Source organism: Colobus angolensis, unplaced genomic scaffold (genome assembly GCF_000951035.1).
Source record: "Colobus angolensis palliatus isolate OR3802 unplaced genomic scaffold, Cang.pa_1.0 Scaffold86, whole genome shotgun sequence".
Taxonomy (NCBI): Eukaryota; Metazoa; Chordata; class Mammalia; order Primates; family Cercopithecidae; genus Colobus; species Colobus angolensis.
The window spans coordinates 4,254,260-4,272,816 of NW_012122487.1; the positions used below are offsets into that span (position 1 = coordinate 4,254,260).

Sequence of the window (18,557 nt, forward strand, 5' to 3'; positions counted from 1 at the left end):
TTTGAGGTACTATCCTTTTATATCTTGTCAAATTAATCTAGTGATACTTCTGTGGATTAGCTAAAGTCAGCCAATTAACTGGTTTCTATGAGCTAGAATTTATTTGATGTGCTAATTTTCAAAAGAACAGACATACAATTTTATATCCATTACATTAGAAAAACTTAGAAAAACGATAATCCACAAATACTGACTCAGTTGGCAATGAATCTAAAATATTCACACACTGATTGTTATCCTTCTGGAAAGAATTTGGTAATGTGTGCCAATAGCCATAAAAATTCTGAAATTCCTTGATCTAATAATCTCACTCCTGAGTATTTACACCAAGAAAATAATTTGAAAGGAGAAAAATACTTAGGTATTAAGTTATTCATTGCCTTATCAAAGCATAAAAGTTAAAGGAACTAAATGATTTGCTGTAGGGAAATGTCTAAATAAATTATAGGGAAATAATTCAATGCAATTATTATGTAAACACTATAATTATGATGAGCAGAAAATGAGGAAAAAAACCTTCTGTGGTAACACAAATGCCTTTTCTAGTAACACAAAATACTGTTCGTGTTACAAATATGATGGAGAGAGACGGGAGTTTATTTTGTGACTTTTCAGGAGAGATGCATTTTAATGAATAAATAAAGCAAATGGCATTTCTTTTACTGCATGGATGATGGGGTGGAGTTGGAAAATAACTGAGCCTAAGTCTAAAATGCAAAGATTTTTTTTTCCTGGTAGCAAACTATTTTCTCTAATTAAGTAAGCCTGATAGACACTCTTTAATTGGTAGCTGAATAGATGACTTTACTTCAATCACATGAGTAGTTTACATGTAAGTGAATGGACCTGCCTGCTTCAGTACCAAACTGCTGCCAAATTAGAATATTTCTAGCTGTGACCTTCTACAAAATCAAGGAGAGAAGTAAAGACTGTTTCCTTGGTTGGGTGCAGTGGCTCATGCCTGTAATCCCAGCATTTTGGGAGGCCGAGGCAGACGGATCACGAGGTCAGCAGATCGAGACCATCCTGGCTAACACAGTGAAACCCCGTCTCTACCAAAAATACAAAAAATTAGCCGGGCGTAGTTGCGGGCGCCTGTAGTCCCAGCTACTCGAGAGGCTGAGGCAGGAGAATGGCGTGAACCTGGGAGGCGGAGCTTGCAGTGAACCGAGACCGCGCCACTGCACTCCAGCCTGGGAGACAGAGTGAGACTCCGTCTCACAAAAAAAAAAAAAAAAAAAAAGACTATTTCCTCTAGTGGGACTCCTCTACATACAGAAAATGTCTTTGGCATCTTGGCGGAGGTATCTGCCTTACAAGAGGGCCTCGAGATTCCACTCTGCTCAGAAGAAAGGATCTAGTCCATCACAGTACAAAGTTTCTTCCAGGCTGAAGTAACTCTACTCTTATATAACCCACGTATTTCCTCACAGAAGCCAACAGTTTCTAGACTAAGTGAACACCATTACCTCCTCCACAGGTTGCCGAGCAAGGAAAGAAATCCGTCTCCCTCCATCGGTGGATGATGGGTTGATAGAAGATGAACTGGACTGTACTGTCACTGGAGCCCGAGTTACGAATCTGCAGGAGTCAACAGGAAAGTAAAAGAAGTAACGTGACAGTGCGGTGCTTTGTGGTCCCTTGCAGCTTCGAACAAGAGTATATGGTAGTGTTGATGGTTTTAGGCTGTGTGAGGGACTGCATCGGGGGAGAAATGGCAATGGCAGTATCATTTATCCTACCATTTCACCAGTGAATGGTCCTTGCGTGAGCTTTCACTATCATTATCTTCTCAGTTCTGTTGCCACAGAACAAGGGAGAGCAATATCTTAATTTGTGATTTCACTATCATCTTAATCCAAGCTGGTATTCCTTTTCTGTCCTTTATTTCCAACCTCTTTGGTGTAATAGATAAAATTATGTGGATTTTAAAATGTACATTCAGAAATAGACAATTTGTTCTAAGAAAATTATATACTGCAGAAAATTTACTGGTTTTGGTTAAGAAAAAAGAAGAGTTGAAGAATTAAATAACACTGCCCATTCAGAGACACATACTGGGCTTCTTGTCAATTTAGTGATTCACGTATTTGAGTGTGCAAAGTTACCAACTAGATGCTTGCTAAAATGCAAATTTCTGGGCCCATGCCTAGAGAACTAGGTAATTCAAATGTTGATAGTTTAAGAATAAAACTGAAAAACACAAATTTATGTTATACAAACAATTATTTACTTAAAAACAATTTATTTACTTTTAAATAAAACTGGTGCTTAATGGAAATTACAACTTCTTCTTTTTTTTTTTTAAGGGGGTATGTGAGTATGTGAGACAAGTCTTTAATGGTTCTTAAGAGCACAAGGTTGAGAAAACATACTCAAACTGAAGAGAAGGAAAAAGTACCTTATGTCAACAATTTCATGAAGACAGAATGATACAACATTTAGACTGTTGGACAAGGTTTGGACTACTTACTATAAGGAGGTTCCAAGGACAATTGAGAGGATTACTTCTTACTCTACATTACAACAATTAGAGAAGTATCAGAGTCCAACTGAACCACCTGCCCCAAGTCTTTTTTAAGTGTTTTTAAGTCTTACCATTTTCTTAATTGCCTGTAATGTAGGATACATTGATGGATTTGACCTTCAGATTATTTTAAAGACAGTCCTATTTCTGTGCTACTTAATTTAACAAGTGGATTAAACATCTAGGATGCAGGGGGAAAATAAGAATATTGAAGAAACAGGGCCAAGAAAAATTGATGGATGCTAAACTCTACATCAGTTTTTGGAGTTTAGATGGGAATATGGAAAAGTTTCCCAGAAAGTCTGAGAGAGGTGGAAAGAAGGAAGAGAGAACCCTACAGAATGTCTCATATTACCCTGGGATTTTGACCTGTAGAGTGTTCACGTATTTTCCAATTAGAATAAACAGTGATACCGCTCCCTCTTTAAAACAAAAACAGCTGAAGCAATACAGTGTCTTTCACAAAAAAAGAGCACTGCCTATAGATTCCTATTTCTCATTTCTATGTGTCAGATACAAGGCTACCTAATTGCTTGCTTAGGGCTGTAGTATTAATCACACTCCTTGGAAAGTTCTTTTTTAAATTTTTTTTTTTAAGCTTACAAAAGTCTCTAGCTCTCTTGGGATGTGTGGTTATCACACTGGAAAGCTATTAGAAAAAAACTTTCATCTAAACATAAGATTCATGAAAAAATAAAAGACTAGAACGTTTGTTTAGATTTAAAGAGATGAGTTTTTTGTTTGTTTGTTTTGTTTTTTGCTTTTTCTGTTTGTTTTTGCAGGTGTTCTTTTTGGAATGCTAACCTGAGTCCTGGGAAGTAAGGGAAAAAATCTTAGCTTCCTACAGCCAAAGTGAGGAGGATATAACATCATAATACTTGGAGAAGCTCTGTTCTAGAAAGCTTCAGTTTGACACATTTGGTCTAGGGAGCTAAACACATCTGGTATATGTAATTTTGACCTCCTTATGTTAATAGAAAAGTGTATTCAAACCACACTCTTCTTCCTATAATCACAATGTTTCAGTGTTTCTAATTCAACACAATGATTTCTCACACTAACATGAAAAGACAAGACAAAAACTTTTCCATAGCGATTGACTGCACTGTCATGACAGAGCTGGAAGACCATAGAAATGAGTATGGGGGGTTATGGTTGAGCTTTAATTCCATGTAAAATCCAAGGAGTCAAGAAGATATCATAAGCACATGAAAACATCATTAAGCACATAAAGGCTTTTCCAGATAAAGCACTGCGAAAGCACCTTTTCCTTTTTCATTGGGAAAAGGCAATTCGTGAGCTTTGGGATATTCCCTAAGTTTCTTTCTCTCACTAATGTAGAAACTGTTGCCTCAGATGGGCCAGTAAGGGGACTGGCAATCAGTGGTCCCCCCAACCCAGCTTAGCTCTTCAGTCGCTGCTCTCATGAGGACAGGGAGGCAAAAGGAACCCACAGGTGAGCCACTACTATGTACCTCTGAGCTGGGATCCACAGTGTTATATGACTTGGTCACACTGCTCTCAGAGCAACAGGGATGTCATGACTTTGGAAAGCTTGGGAACAGTGAACATACATCAGTATGCCTGCTAGGGAGAGAATAACATGAAAAACTGGTACCTCTCTTTATTAAATGTGTCAGTCTACTAGACTCAATTTTGGGTTGTTCTGGTAGTTGACAGTGATACTGTATCCTCAGGAACTGCTGTTAAGACTATTTTAAAATGCTTTTGTTTGGGCTTGAAAAGATACGGAACAATAATAAAATATTCCTTATAGCAGTTATATATCTATAAATACCACATTTTGAAATAATTGTTATCATCTTTCTCCTTCATATGCTATAAACTCCATGGAGGCAGGTACATTTATCCTGCTCATCACTTTTCAGTGTCATCTACAATGTCTGGCACATAGTAGGTATCCAAAATAATGGCTGAATAAACAAATGCATTAATGAACAAACAATTGAATTATATACCTTTCAGGTAGTTTTGGAATTTCAAACTATTATTTGTGATAAATTATTTAATGAGTCATTATCTTTTTATATATATCTGCCAGTTTCCTTGAAGATGTTACTGATCACTTGATCATCAAATGACACTGTTTCATAAAAGGAAACAGTATTATTACAAAACAATGTTTATCCAAGAGCACTTTGTTTTGAGATGGAGTCTTGCTCTGTCACCCAGGGTGGAGTGAAGTGGCAGGATCTTGGTTCACTGCAACCTCCACCTCCCAGGTTCAAGTGATTCTCCTGCTTCAACTTCCCAAGTAGCTGGGATTACAGGTATCCACCACCACGCCCAGCTAATTTTTTGTACTTTTAGTAGAGACGAAGTTTTGCCATGTTGGCAAGGCAGGTCTCGAACTTCTGATCTCAGGTGATCCACCTGCCTTGGCCTCCCAAAGTGTTGGGATTACAGGCGTGAGCCAGCACACCCAACCCTAAAGCACTTTCTACCCTCCTTGGAAGGCTGTCTTTTAGGCAGGATAGTATAGTGAAGAGGGCTTGCCAAAATGCTACTTACTATAGGAAGGAAACAGATTCAGTCGTCTTGCTGTTTGAAATACCTGATAATTTTAACAGTTGGAAATGCTAAGATTAGGCATTAGTAGATTAAAAATGATTTTAAAAATATTAGTACCCAACTTTACCTCCATACTTCTTACAGAGTTTTCCAGTTTTTCTAGAACTCCAGACCTCCATATTGGAAAATAGTGCAGTTCAGCCCATAGAACCCTAGCTCAGAGTTTTTCTTTATTTTTTTCTTTTTCATAGAAATGGGATCTCTCACTAAGGTGCCCAGGCTAGTCTCAAACTCCTGAGCTCGAGCAGTCCTCCTGCCTCAGCTCCCAAAAGTGCTGGGATTCCAGGCATGAGCCACTGTGCCCAACCTACCTAGTTCAGGGTTATGATTAATGCTGCCCCCAACCCTTGAGTAGGGCAGTAGATCAGAGATACTTCTCTGGAAACAACAGGTATAATGTTGTCTAAAGAACAAAGAGGGTGGCAAAGATTTGTCAGGAAGGAGACACTGAGTGGCAAAGCAGACTGCAGCCTACTTGAAGGACTGTCCCAGTGGTCAGATGGATGACAAGGACAGGAAACCAATGACCAGAACTCAGCTTAGTACTGTGGTGGTGGGGAGCGAGGCAGGATTGGGCAGGGATCTGCAGCTCTCAAGAGTGAAAGAAAGATGAGGAACCAGTTCTCTGTCTCTGCATCCTAAACCTAGCTGTGTGATTGGCAAAACAATGTGTGAAATCTGACGAGAAATGCAGTATATTCTGATTAGCTCAGTTCGAAACGCTTGACATTTATCAGCAAAAGGGGCATATTTATTGGCGGAGTCACTACCCATAAAAGTTGCGTAGGAAAATGAACCAGTACTATTCACTTCTTCTCTTTCCTACAGTTGACTTAAACTTTTCCTCTCAAGAACACATGGCTTAGGACAATGGTTTTCCCTTCTATAAGTACGGGTTGACGAAAATGGGGAGACTGTCTAGAAACATGCTGTGTGTCAGGGCGAAACCAATCTGGGATTAAATATTGGCCAATGCTCAGCCTCCAGTGGATAAAAGAATTGGTTGCAGATGCTCCTCAACTTACAATGGGGTTATATCCTGATAAACCCATCATAAGTTGAAAATATTGTAAGTTGAAAATGCATTTTCACTTACTAAACATCCCAGCTTTCCCACATCTACCTTAAATGTTCTCAGAACACCTATGCTGGGCTACAGTTGGGCAAAATCATCCAACACAAAGCATGTTTTCTAATAAAGTGTTGAATATTTCATATAATTTATTAAGTACTGTGCTAAAAGTGAAAAACAGAATGGTTGTATGGGCACTTGAAATGCATTTTCTACTGAATGTATATTGCTGTGGCACCAAAATAAAGTCAAAAATTTGTTGTTGGTTATTGTCAGTAGAGGACTAACTGTATTTCAATCCTACCCAAGATTTATAGGCTGCCCAAGTATCATAAAGGCTTTCTTTCTTTCTGTTTTTTTTTTTTTTTTTTGAGATGGAGTTTTGCTCTTGTCACCCAAGCTGGAGTGCAATGGTGCAATCTCTGCAACCTCTGCCTCCTGGATTCAAATGATTCTCCTGCCTCAGCCTCCTGAGTAGCTGGGATCACAGGTGCCTGCCACCACACCCAGCCAATTCTTGTATTTTTAGGAGAGATGGGGTTTCACCATTTTGGCCAGGCTGGTCTTGAACTCTTGACTTCAAGTGATCCACCCACCACAAAGGCTTTCTTAAGCATATTAGCTTGTAGTGCATATCTATAGCTTTCACTCTGTGTCTTTTTTTCTTTAGTATTCAATGGTATGTATCATTATTTCAAAATTGTCTATATAGAGAGACAATTATATATATTTTATATAAAATTATATACATATAATATATAATATATGTATATAATTATATATATAAAATTATATATATAATTTTATAAACTTAATAAAGTAAATTCCCATTATTTTGCACATGGGATTTCTCTCCAGACTCCTTGTATTGTTTCCTCTTATAATAAAAACAAGTTTTGTATCCTGAATTGTATGCAAGGTTATGTTCAAGGCTGTCTAGAACAAAATATGAAGGCATCGTCTTTGCCTAATACTCTAAGTAATACAAGTAAAAATCACAAAGTTTCTGTTCCCTTAGAATTCTCAAAGATGCGATTTTGGTAACAATTGGAATGATGCCAATCTTCCTAACCAAAATTTCCAACTATAGAAATGCAATACCTTTTTAAAATTGTCCTCTGCAGGAAATAAGTGTTCTCTCGTTATCAGTGCATGAATTATGAGTTAGTGCTCTTAGCTCTGAGTATCCTATTGTTTTCTCTTCGGTTGTGTGTTTCTGCTACTTTTGTAGCTTAGATACTTATCAGTGACTTTCTTCTCTGTCTAATCTGGCTTTCTGCAGAGATCTTTCAAATGGGCAAAACCAGAATATGTACCAAAATATCTTAGCTGCTTTTACAGGTAGAGCTGAGTTGGAGGTTCTAATGAAGAATGGACCTATGACTGAGAAGGACTCTTCTACCTGGGAAAGTCATTCTCTTTCCTTGGGTCTGCAGCTTCAGAAAAGATGCACATGGCATGGTAAGGGAGGCAGGGGATACTAAGCCAGCCAGTTATCCAGATGATGGCCAGATCACCTCTAATAATTAATGTACTGACAGATGTCACTGCCAGTCTGCTCTCATAGCCATTTATCTTAATGGCTACATCTGCCAAATTGTTCCTGGGTATATCACTGGTAAATGCATCAGCCTTTCACCATCTTCAGCAAAGCAGCTTCCTGCTGTTGTTTAGATAGAGTATAGTGATTTGTTTGACTGAAAGTTAAAGTGTTTCAAAAAGATGGAAAGTAAGTAGTTGGGATCTATCCACTTTTATACACATTATCTCCTTTAATCCCCCACAAGGGCTCCTTCAGGAGTGAGGAGTATTTTATTACCATTTCATAAAGGAGTAAACAGGTTCGAGGAGGCAAAGCAATATCCTTGAGGTCACACACCCAGTAAGCATCAGATTATCTATTCTACCACACTAAACTGGCATTGTCAAAATGTATGTAGAGCCAACGAAACAAGCTTAAAATTTTTAGAAGAAATGCTCCTCTAGGAAGCAAGATGAGAATTCAGTCCAGTTTTAAAGGTGGCAAGAGAAGGATATTCCAAAACGTTATTTTGGAACCAAGGACAATATATGACAATTGCTCACTGTCAGAAAATCTTCCTTTTGCACAAAAAAATCTTTTCCTTTTAAATAAACAAAAATGGTATTTTGGCAATAAAATTTCATGGAGATACTGACAAGTAGCCATTCTGATTCCTGCATATCTTTTTCAAAAAGTAATGTGGTGCTTAAATTAATATATAATGCATTCACCAAAGAACTGTTAGAACTAATCAATAAATTCAGTAAAGTTGCAGGATAAAAAAATCAACATATAAACATCAATAGCATTTCTATACACTAATAACAAACCATTCAAAAAAGAAATTAAGGAAACAATCCCATTTATAATAGCTACCAAAACCCCCCAAGATTTAGGAGTAAATTTAATCAAGAAAGTGAAAGACTGAAAACTATAAAACATTGATGAAAAAATTGAAGAAAACACAAATTAACGGAAAGATATCCTATGTTCATGAATTGAAAGAATTAATATTGTTAAATGTCCATACTACCGAACACTATCTACAGATTTAATGCAATCTCCATGAAAATTCCAATAACATTTTTCACAGAAATAGAAAAAAACCCCTAAAATTAAAATGGAACCACAAAATACCCCAAATAGCCAAAGTAATCTAGAACAAAAAAGAAAAAGGCTAAAGGCATCATACAACCTGATTTCAAAATCTACTGAAAAGCTATAGTAATCAAAACACCATGGTACCAGTCTAAAAACAAACACATAGACCAATTAAACAGAAGACAGCCCAGACATTAATCCACAAATTTAAGGTCAATTGATTTTCTGACAAAGTTGCTGAGAAAAGGACAGTAGTGTTTGGAAAAACTTTCATATGTGGAAGAATGAAATTAGACCCATATCTCACACTATACACAAAAATCAACTTAAAATGGATTAAAGACTTAAATGTAAGACCTGAAACTATAAAACTACTAGAAGAAAACATACTGACAATCTTCAATTAGTCTGGGCAATTTTTGGAATATGACCCCAAAGTACAGGCAACAAAAGCAAAAATAGAAAAAGCTTCTGCACGGTGAAGGAAACAATCAACAGAGTGAAGAGACAACCTACAGAATGGAAAAAAAAATGTGCAAATCACACATCTGATAAGGGGTTAATATCCAAAATATACAAGAAACTCAAACAACTCAATAGCAAGAAAACAATCTGACTGAAAAATGAACAAAGGATCTGAAGAGATTTTTCTCAAAAGAAGACATACAAATGGCCAACAAGCATATTTTAAAATATTCCACGTCACTAATCATCAGGAAAAGGCATTCAATACTATGATATCACCTTACACCTAACAGAATTGCCATTATCAAAAAGCCAAAAGATGGGTGTTGGCACGGATGTAGAGAAAAGGGAACCCTTGGATACTATAGGTGGGAATGTAAATTGATTCAACCATTGTAGAAAACAGTATAAAGATTTCTTAAAAAATTTGAAAAATAGAACTACCATATGATCCAGCAATCTCACTCCTGGGTATATATTCAAAGGAAATGAAATAAGTATGTTGAAGAGATATCTACACTCTCATGTTCACTGCAGCACTAGTCACAATAGCCAAGATGTGAAATCATCCTAGGTGTTCATCAATAGACAGATTAACAAAACATAGTATATATGCACAATGGAATACTATTCAGCCTTAAAAAAAGAAGAAAATCCTGTCATTTTGACAATGTGGGTGAACCTGGAGAACACTATGTTAAATGAAATAAGCTAGGCCCAGAAAGACAAATACTGTGTGATATTAATAATATTTCTATGTCCAATCTAAAACAATTGACCCAATAGAAACACAGAGTAGAATGTTGGCTGCCAGGAGGTTGGGGTGGAAGTCAATTGTGGGGGAAATGTTGGTTAAAAGATACGAAATTTCAGTTAGGAGGAATAAGTTCAAGAGATCTACCTACAACATGGTGGCTGTAGTTAATAACAATGTATTGTATTTGTGAAAATTGCCAAGAGATAGATTTTAAGTGTTCTCAGCACATTCCTGGGTATATACCCAAAGGATTATAAATCATGCTGCTATAAAGACACATACACGTATGTTTATTGTGGCACTATTCACAATAGCAAAGACTTGGAACCAACCCAAATGTCCATCAACGACAGACTGGATTAAGAAAATGTGGCACATATACACCATGGAATACTATGCAGCCATAAAAAAGGATGAGTTCCTGTCCTTTGTAGGGACATGGATGCAGCTGGAAACCATCATTCTCAGCAAACTATTGCAAGAACAGAAAACCAAACACTGCATGTTCTCACTCATAGGTGGGAATTGAACAATGAGATCACTTGGACACAGGAAGGGGAACATCACATACCAGGGCCTGTTGTGGGGTTGGGGGAGCGGGGAGAGATAGCATTAGGAGATATACCTAATGTAAATGATGAGTTAATGGGTGCTGCACATGTATATATATGTAACAAACCTGCACATTGTGCACATGTACCCTAGAACTTAAAGTATACTAAAAAAATTGATAAATATGTGAAGTAATACATATATTAATTAGCTCAGTTCAGCTGTTCCACAAAGTATACATATTTGAAAACATGTATATGATGAATATACAGTTTTTACTTGTCAATTAAAAATTAATTAATAAAAAATAAAAGAGAACTTGTTTCAATTAGACTGTTTTAAGAGACATGTCCACATCTCAAAAATAAAATCCTTCCATGCCTTTAAAAAAAAAATCTTCAAATAGCCATTGGACAGCTCTCTGTGAAGAAATAGATACTCATGGCCTCTGTGTAAGCACCACACTGATGGCTTTCTGCTCTATGTTTGGTTTATTCCACTTTCTGAGTCACCTGACTTCATACCACCGGATCGCCAGGGTAATGACCTCATCTCAAGGAGGATGCTATTTTGCTTATTGTGAAGATGGATTTCAGTGTTTCTAATGACGCTTATCAAGGTGAGATTGGTTTGAGACTTGAGTAAATGGCCATTTAAATCTATACAGAGGATTTGATTAATCAACTATATATGTGTGTTATATACATGATGCAAAAGAGACTATACTTTGAATGCTACTGAAAGCTTAATTCATATGATATATATATAATTGTAATACTTAAGTCATGAAAAATAATAACCAATAGTAATATCTTATTTTCAGCTATTTCTCTGATGAAAATTAGGGAAGAGAAAATTGTTTCATTATGAAGTACTAGAAAAAAAGATCATTTTCTTCTTTTTTTCTCTATATACTTAAATTATCTGGCTCATTTTAAAGTTTAAGTAAATTAATTTAAGAATCACACAATCTATCTTAGAATAACTTTACATTTATTTGATTCCCAGTGTTTTCTAACGAAACACTGAAGAAAAAGATATATACTCTTAGAAGCAACACAAACTATTGAAAGCGTTCTGGACCAGAAGTAAAGAGATGTGATTTTCAGTGCTGGCTTCCCATCAGTGTGAACTCAGGCAAGTCACTCAAATTTCCTGAAGCTAAGTTTCCTTGTGGGTATAATAGAGATGTCAGCATCTGCTCTATTTAAACAATTGTTGTATGGCAAAAGTTCTTTATTCATCCAGCACTTGTTAGTGCTTATTGGGTTCTTCTCACGGAGATATGAAGACAAATACAATTCAGTTTCTTCCCTCAAGGAACACAGAGGTGCAGAGTTACAGACAGAAATTTGGAGTAGAGTCAAATAATACTCCTAGAAGGAGGAGATCTTGAAGAAGAAGTAAGAGGTAGTGAAGAGAATGGAAGAAGACACGATAAGAGCATTCCAGGTAGAGGGCACAGCATCCTGCAAAGGTAATGAGTTATGTGAGTGTAAGGTGCTGGGGGACCTGCCCATCATTCAGGGCTGAAACAGAAGGGGAAAAGTCCAAGGTGAGGTTGGAAAGGTGGGCAAAATCCAGCTAAACGAGAGTAACAGATGCTGTGCTATGGATTTGTCTTCTAACCTAGAGGCAATGAGTGAAGGTGAGGGGTTATGAATAATTAGGGAAGGGGTTTTAGGAATTGCACTCTGAAGGTAACATAGGCAATGAAATAGAGGCTGGGAAACTAGCTCAGGGTCCATGGTACTAGTTCAGATGACAAAAAGTAAAGGCCCGTGCTAACACAGTGGCAGCAAGGATGGAGGAGAAAAACCAATGTTGAGAGACAGTTTGGATGAAGCCTGACCGACGGCACATAGAAGGGAAAATCAGGGTGAATCAAAGGTTTCTCACTTGCCTGGGTAGACAGTGTCTTAATTTGTAAGATTAAAAAAATAAAGATGTTAAAGAAGGTATCTGGGGCTCAAGTTAAACTTAGGCATGTTGGGCTTGTTGTGCCTATTATCCAAGTGGTGAGGTGCAGAAGGCAACTGGATAGATGTAACACATTTGACAATGCTGTGAGCTGTTCCAATGTAAGTAATATTGCTTGAATCCAGTTACATAATTTCAGTATGTGTATTAACTCTCACAAGGCCACTAGGGAAATTACTATAGTATACATGGTCTATTTAATGGTACTCCAAGGGCTTCAAAGAATAAAGACATCTTTCACTTCTTTACTGGATTTTCTTGCTTAACGGAAATCATTTAACTACCTACAGCATCATTTCTATTGTGAGCTACCTCTGATGGCTTGTAGCTTCTTGCTCACGTTCATGTGGCTGGCGTCTGGACTGGATTAAAGAGAACTACCATGCAGATGGAGACGGAGGACAGTATTCTGGAAACTTTCTCCCTCCAACCTTACTGCCTATTGTATTTTTCTATATGCATTCTTACTTCCAGCTGCCATGGGGTCATCAAGCTTTAGCTTAAATCAAATGTCCTCTGGCTCCAGGTCCCATGATGAAAAATTTATGGAGTCCTGGACACATTACAAGTTTTACAGCTTTACAGCTGAAATCCTTCAGGTCCTCCTGACCTACTGAAGGAAAAAATATGTTTTATTTTATTGTGATTCCCAAATGTTCTTCTAGTGTGTACATTTTTCCAGCAGAATGTGCATGTAGCTTCCAGCAATGTGTTTTATATTACCTTGAAGAGTAGGGAAGCTCTGATAGAAGGAAACAACTTAGTTTTCTTGCCAGTGCAAAAGAAGACAGAACTTGCCATTGGAAAGCATGATGAGTTGACCAAGTCTGTGGATAATCGGTTTGTTTTTCTCTTTTATTGAGGATAGCCTATATAAGTCAACGACTGTATCCAAACTATTTTAAAAACAATCTATAGCCACCAACTTATGATACATTGGCTTCTTAGGTGGGGTTATTTTATTAATTATATAACAAAGATTGTATTAATTATATAATAAAGATTTCCTATGACCTTAAAATATCATATGTTCTCATAAAGTCCAGGATGCAGCTAGCTCAACACCCTCAGATTAAACATTTCCTGGGTGAAAAACAGGCTTTCCAAACATATGTCAGAACCTAAAGTCTCTCTCTGCTCCGGAAATTATAAGTAACATCAGTTTGGACGTGGCTTGAAAAGGAGGTATCTAAATTGGGCTCACCTTGACAATGAAATCTGCTGTGAGTGGTCCAGCCATTCTCAGTATCTCTTTGTCTGGAAATTTCTGGAAGTCCACACTAGAATTGTCCACAAGAAAAGTTCCTGTGGAGCTGAGACTGTTTTCACCTTTAGCCCCCTGGAGGGTTTTGGTTTCCAGATCTACATAATCAAACACATGAAGATGAGAGAAAGATGTTCCTGGGGCAACCACAGGCAAGCACATTTCATGCAACAATGTTTAGAGCTAAGTAAGGGAGACACATCGTTCTTTATATGACTGACAAAATTGAAACTGTGATATCAACAAAATATATAGGCACTGCTGAGTCACATAGGAATTTATGCTGCAATTGAAATTATTTTAAAAGTCATTAGCCAGGCATTCAAGGGTTCCTGTCAAAAAAATCTTTGACTCTCCAGATGACATTATTTGGGCACCCTACTTTACTGCAACCCTATTCTTTTGAGTAAACCAATTCTCATACATCTCTTTTTGACTACAATCTTGATGACCCTCAGCCTAGGATACTCTTCAGCTTTCTTTTTGCTCTACAAGATCCAGGGTGTATCTCTGAGTTGTCTCAGTACCTGTATGACTTTATATTAGTGCATTAACCTGTGTTTATACTTTCTGGTTACTTACTGCACTGATGCTATTGCTCAAAATGAAGAAATAATAGTCACATAAGAACAGGAGCTATCATTTTCAGTATTCTCTCTTTTTAAAATTCATTTTGATACTTAGTTTAGCTTTATGCAAATATAAGATATTTCATAAGTGCTTAAGATAGAAAAAAAACCTTTATTGCTGGAGCATTCAAATCCAGATTTGGCCAATGACAAAGCCTATGAAGCATGTTTTGTTGTAGAAAATCACAGCATGCTGGGGATGATGGTAATTATGATGTGTGATTCAGAGAAGACTAAGTTCTCATGCCACTGAGGAGTGATTTAGAACAACTGTCTGTTGTGTTGCATGAAGAAAGATGGATGTACTAAGGCTAATGGTTTCCAAAACTCGACAAGAACGTTTGGTTTTTGCAAAGATTCTTCAGCAGAAAAATGGGAGTGCTTGGGTGGGGCTCTGGGTTAAAACAATTTTAAGGTCTGTGGAGGCACTCAAGTACCTAGATACTTGTATTACATTATTGTAGAGGTGGTCTACTTGTAGTTCTCTACTTCAAGGAATATCAACAGCTGGAAAATCTTGGTCTTCAATTAAATGCCCAGTGACTCTCAGATGAAGTCTGTGGAGCCCTTCTTCTAGAGTAAGCCAGACTTCACTCCCTTTCCTCAGAACAGAGGGGATCCCACCAAAGAATATAGGGCACATCAAGGGAATATTGGAGGGAGGAAATCACAGTTGTTGTCGCAGGGGAAGGCAACTGCACTAAATCTCCTTCCTCTAGCCTTCATTCCTCAAACTGCTTCACAGGCACTTGTAGAAATATTTCTAGGATATCAATTAACTTAGTTTTAGAAAAATCTTGCAGTTGTAGGCCTGATCTGAGCTTCTAATTCCATTTATCAAGAGGCTTACAGCTGTCCTTCTCAAGGTACATCTAATTAAAGATGAGCCAAGGGGGCAGACTAGATCGCCTCATCTTATTCTGGTTTGGTCCAAAATATTTAAGGTTGATTTCGCACTATACCAGCTTCTGGAATGAAGGGCAAAAGAGCTACAAGAGAAGCAGGGTATCCTTTACTCCCACATTTATTTTGCTGAATTATATTTCAAATACAAAAAAAGAACACACAAGGAAAAATAATTTAGTTATACATATGCTACCAATAGTATGTTTGTTGGGAGAGAAAAGCAGATTCCAGTTTGCTTTTCATCAAATCTTTAGGATAATTAAATCAGACAAGGCCAATTCTTCAGCTTCTTTGTGATCACATAATTAGGAAATCTAGGAGACTAATACATTTATAAAAATAAATTTCCATGGCCGGGCGTGGTGGCTCAAGCCTGTAATCCCAGCACTTTGGGAGGCCGAGACGGGCGGATCACGAGGTCAGGAGATTGAGGCCATCCTGGCTAACACGGTGAAACCCCGTCTCTACTAAAAAAATACAAAAAACTAGCCAGGTGAGGTGGCGGGCACCTGTAGTCCCAGCTACGTGGGAGGCTGAGGCAGGAGAATGGCGTAAACCTGGGAGGCGGAGCTTGCAGTGAGCTAAGATCCCGCCAGTGCACTCCAGCCTGGGCGACAGAGCGAGACTCCGTCTCCAAAAAAAAAAAGAAAAAAAAAATTCCCTCTTAAATCTACTCCTATGGGTTCTTTCTTCTGCAATGAAGAGTCAGTCCCCCACTTGGTGATGATATTGGCCTGAATATTTTATTCCAGTATCTGTTACTGCTCACAAAAGTACTGCTTTTGAGTGGAGTTGTTACATTAGAAGTTAGCCCTCTCCAATTCTCAAATGGGGAAAAATGAATCATTTGAATGGTAATAATACACACACATACATTATCTTTTCACATATGAACACCATATTTTACAGGGTTGTTCAGGATTAGAAACAAACTTGAATACATAGAAGGTGACTTATCAGCATTTTTTGGTTTTGCCTGAACTGTACCTTACTTATTCTTTTACTTCACATGGCCTTTCAAATCCCACCTCTTCCATGAAATGTATTTATTTTTATTTTTAGAAAGACTACTGTAGGCGATCTTGACCTTTATGGGCTTCAATTTGTCTTCCTCTTGTTTGCCTTTTTAGCATGATTTCATTCATAATCCAGTTACTAAAAAATAATGCTTGCTATCTAAATTAGTTTCACAGACATTTGTGTGGGAGGGGAGAAAGGACAGATGATAGATGGCCTTGTGGAAACCCAGGAACAATCACCGTGGAGGAGATCAGAAATGCTCAAGGAACCAACTGAAGTGAAGCCTTTCAGTGAAATTGAATTTTACAGAAAATGCTCTCATATCCCCTCTCATCCTCTTCTTTGTTTATAGCCTATAATTTTCTTCTTGTAATTTACAGCTCTGTATCTAAACAACACTAAATAATAAGAAATAGGTGGCTCTGTACTGCTGCCTTGGCATGATTGAAGATCAATTTTTGCACAAATCCTGGAGGGGCCATGCTGCCATTTGATCTTTGGGGTTATGATTACCATTTAATCCTGAATTCCAGTAGCTTTCTTTAAGATATGAGGGCCCTGAATTTTTCTTTAATACATGGGATGCTTAATTACACCATGATGGTTTTCTTTAAATGCTACAGTGTTAAGGTTGTTTGGTGTTTCTGTATTCCTCTGGTTTGATGAAGTAATGAAACATGAAAGTAGGTAGAAAAAGAGAATGAATGAAGAAGAGAGAAGGGGGTTGGAAGAAAGAAGAAAAAAGGAGAGGGAAGGCAAAAAAGATTGAGATTGGAAAGGAAGAAGAGAGGGAATGAGATATAATACTAACAAGAGCATAAACATGTGCTTAACCCATGAACAACCCATTGGGAGCATCTATTTTGTATTTTTCAGGATGACTGTGGTTAAAGATAATTACCACAGGGCTTTCTGCCATCTCATCAGGCAGCTAAAAGATAAACAGAAGCACTCAAAATATCATATTATGATAGAGTAGAAAGATGTGTATTCTTGTGTTTTAATCTTTTCTGGGAACACAAAATAAGTAATAATGACTACAATTCCCAATTCCCAAAGGAAAACAACAGAGTTACTTACACAAGTGATCAGGACCTTTTAAGACAAGGCGAACATGTCTGCTTCCATAGGGAATCGCAACCACAGCGTCATCCGCTAGAGAGAGACAAAGTGAAATCTGAAAGCACGTCACTTGACACAAAATTACTGATCGCCTTCTAAATAAAGGCACTGTCATACATACCTTAAAAATTACAGTTTTTTAAAAAGTGTTTGAAATGTGAAGGCCATTATTTAGGAATCAACATTTTCACTTTCCTCAAAATAAAATATGCCGAAGATGCTAGTCACTAGTTAACTCCCGGAGGATGTGGCCTTTTAAAACATAGGAATTTTGATATACTGAAAAATTAATTTGAGAGTTTTCATTTTTGATTTTAAAATCTGGTCTTATGTGATCAAAAACACTTGTGCTGAATTAAAACATAAAAATAAATTTCAATGTTTAAAGGATGAATTTATTACATTAAAATCTGGACTTCTCTCCAGCAGAGTATCTTGGATGAGTAGAACAGATAAGAGAAAGGGAAGACATATTTGTATGCTCTGAACACCCCAGTGGCAGAAATCATGCCTTCTAGTTCTTAAATATCCTTCACAATATCTATCCCTAAAACTATATGTAGCGAGTACCCCACAAATGTTTCTTAACATTTCTCTACACACACGCTATTTAAAAATATTTTTTTAGAAATCGACTGAACCACAGATCACTTTATAATGGATTTCTTTTCACTCTATTTATAAATTGAGCTTAAATTCATTAGAAGCAGACATTTTTAAAAATTAGAGCTAATATGCATCTCAAATATATTATAGGTATTCTTATTCAGAACTCCATTTCTAATGACAGCATCTTATATTTTTATGGCACTGCAGAGTTTCAATTTCACCTAAATTATACTATTTACTCCCTCACCCAAAACTTCTGACATTGGCATAGAGGATTTTCTGATAAAGAAATGAAATTTCTGGGAACTATAATGCATAGTCCAAGATCAAATGGATAGGAAGGCACTTCAGAAGACAAGAGAAAGGTAGGTTTAAAAATATTTACCAGCATATTCAGAAGCCCTGTGTGATTCTTTGTTTATACTACTTATCTTTTATA

The 18,557-nt window shown here is 37.1% G+C and overlaps 1 protein-coding gene across 1 annotated transcript in view; it reads right to left on the reverse strand.

The window, feature by feature from the left end:
* The window catches only part of ADAMTSL1 (ADAMTS-like 1), a 441,112-nt gene that overhangs the window by 246,502 nt on the left and 176,053 nt on the right, over nucleotides 1-18,557 (reverse strand). Inside the window, exons 6-8 of the mRNA XM_011930366.1 lie at nucleotides 17,468-17,542; nucleotides 13,773-13,930; nucleotides 1,470-1,581 (exon numbers count right to left, since the gene is read on the reverse strand). Coding sequence (XP_011785756.1) covers nucleotides 1,470-1,581; nucleotides 13,773-13,930; nucleotides 17,468-17,542 — 345 coding nt within the window. The remainder of the gene's footprint in view (nucleotides 1-1,469; nucleotides 1,582-13,772; nucleotides 13,931-17,467; nucleotides 17,543-18,557) is intronic.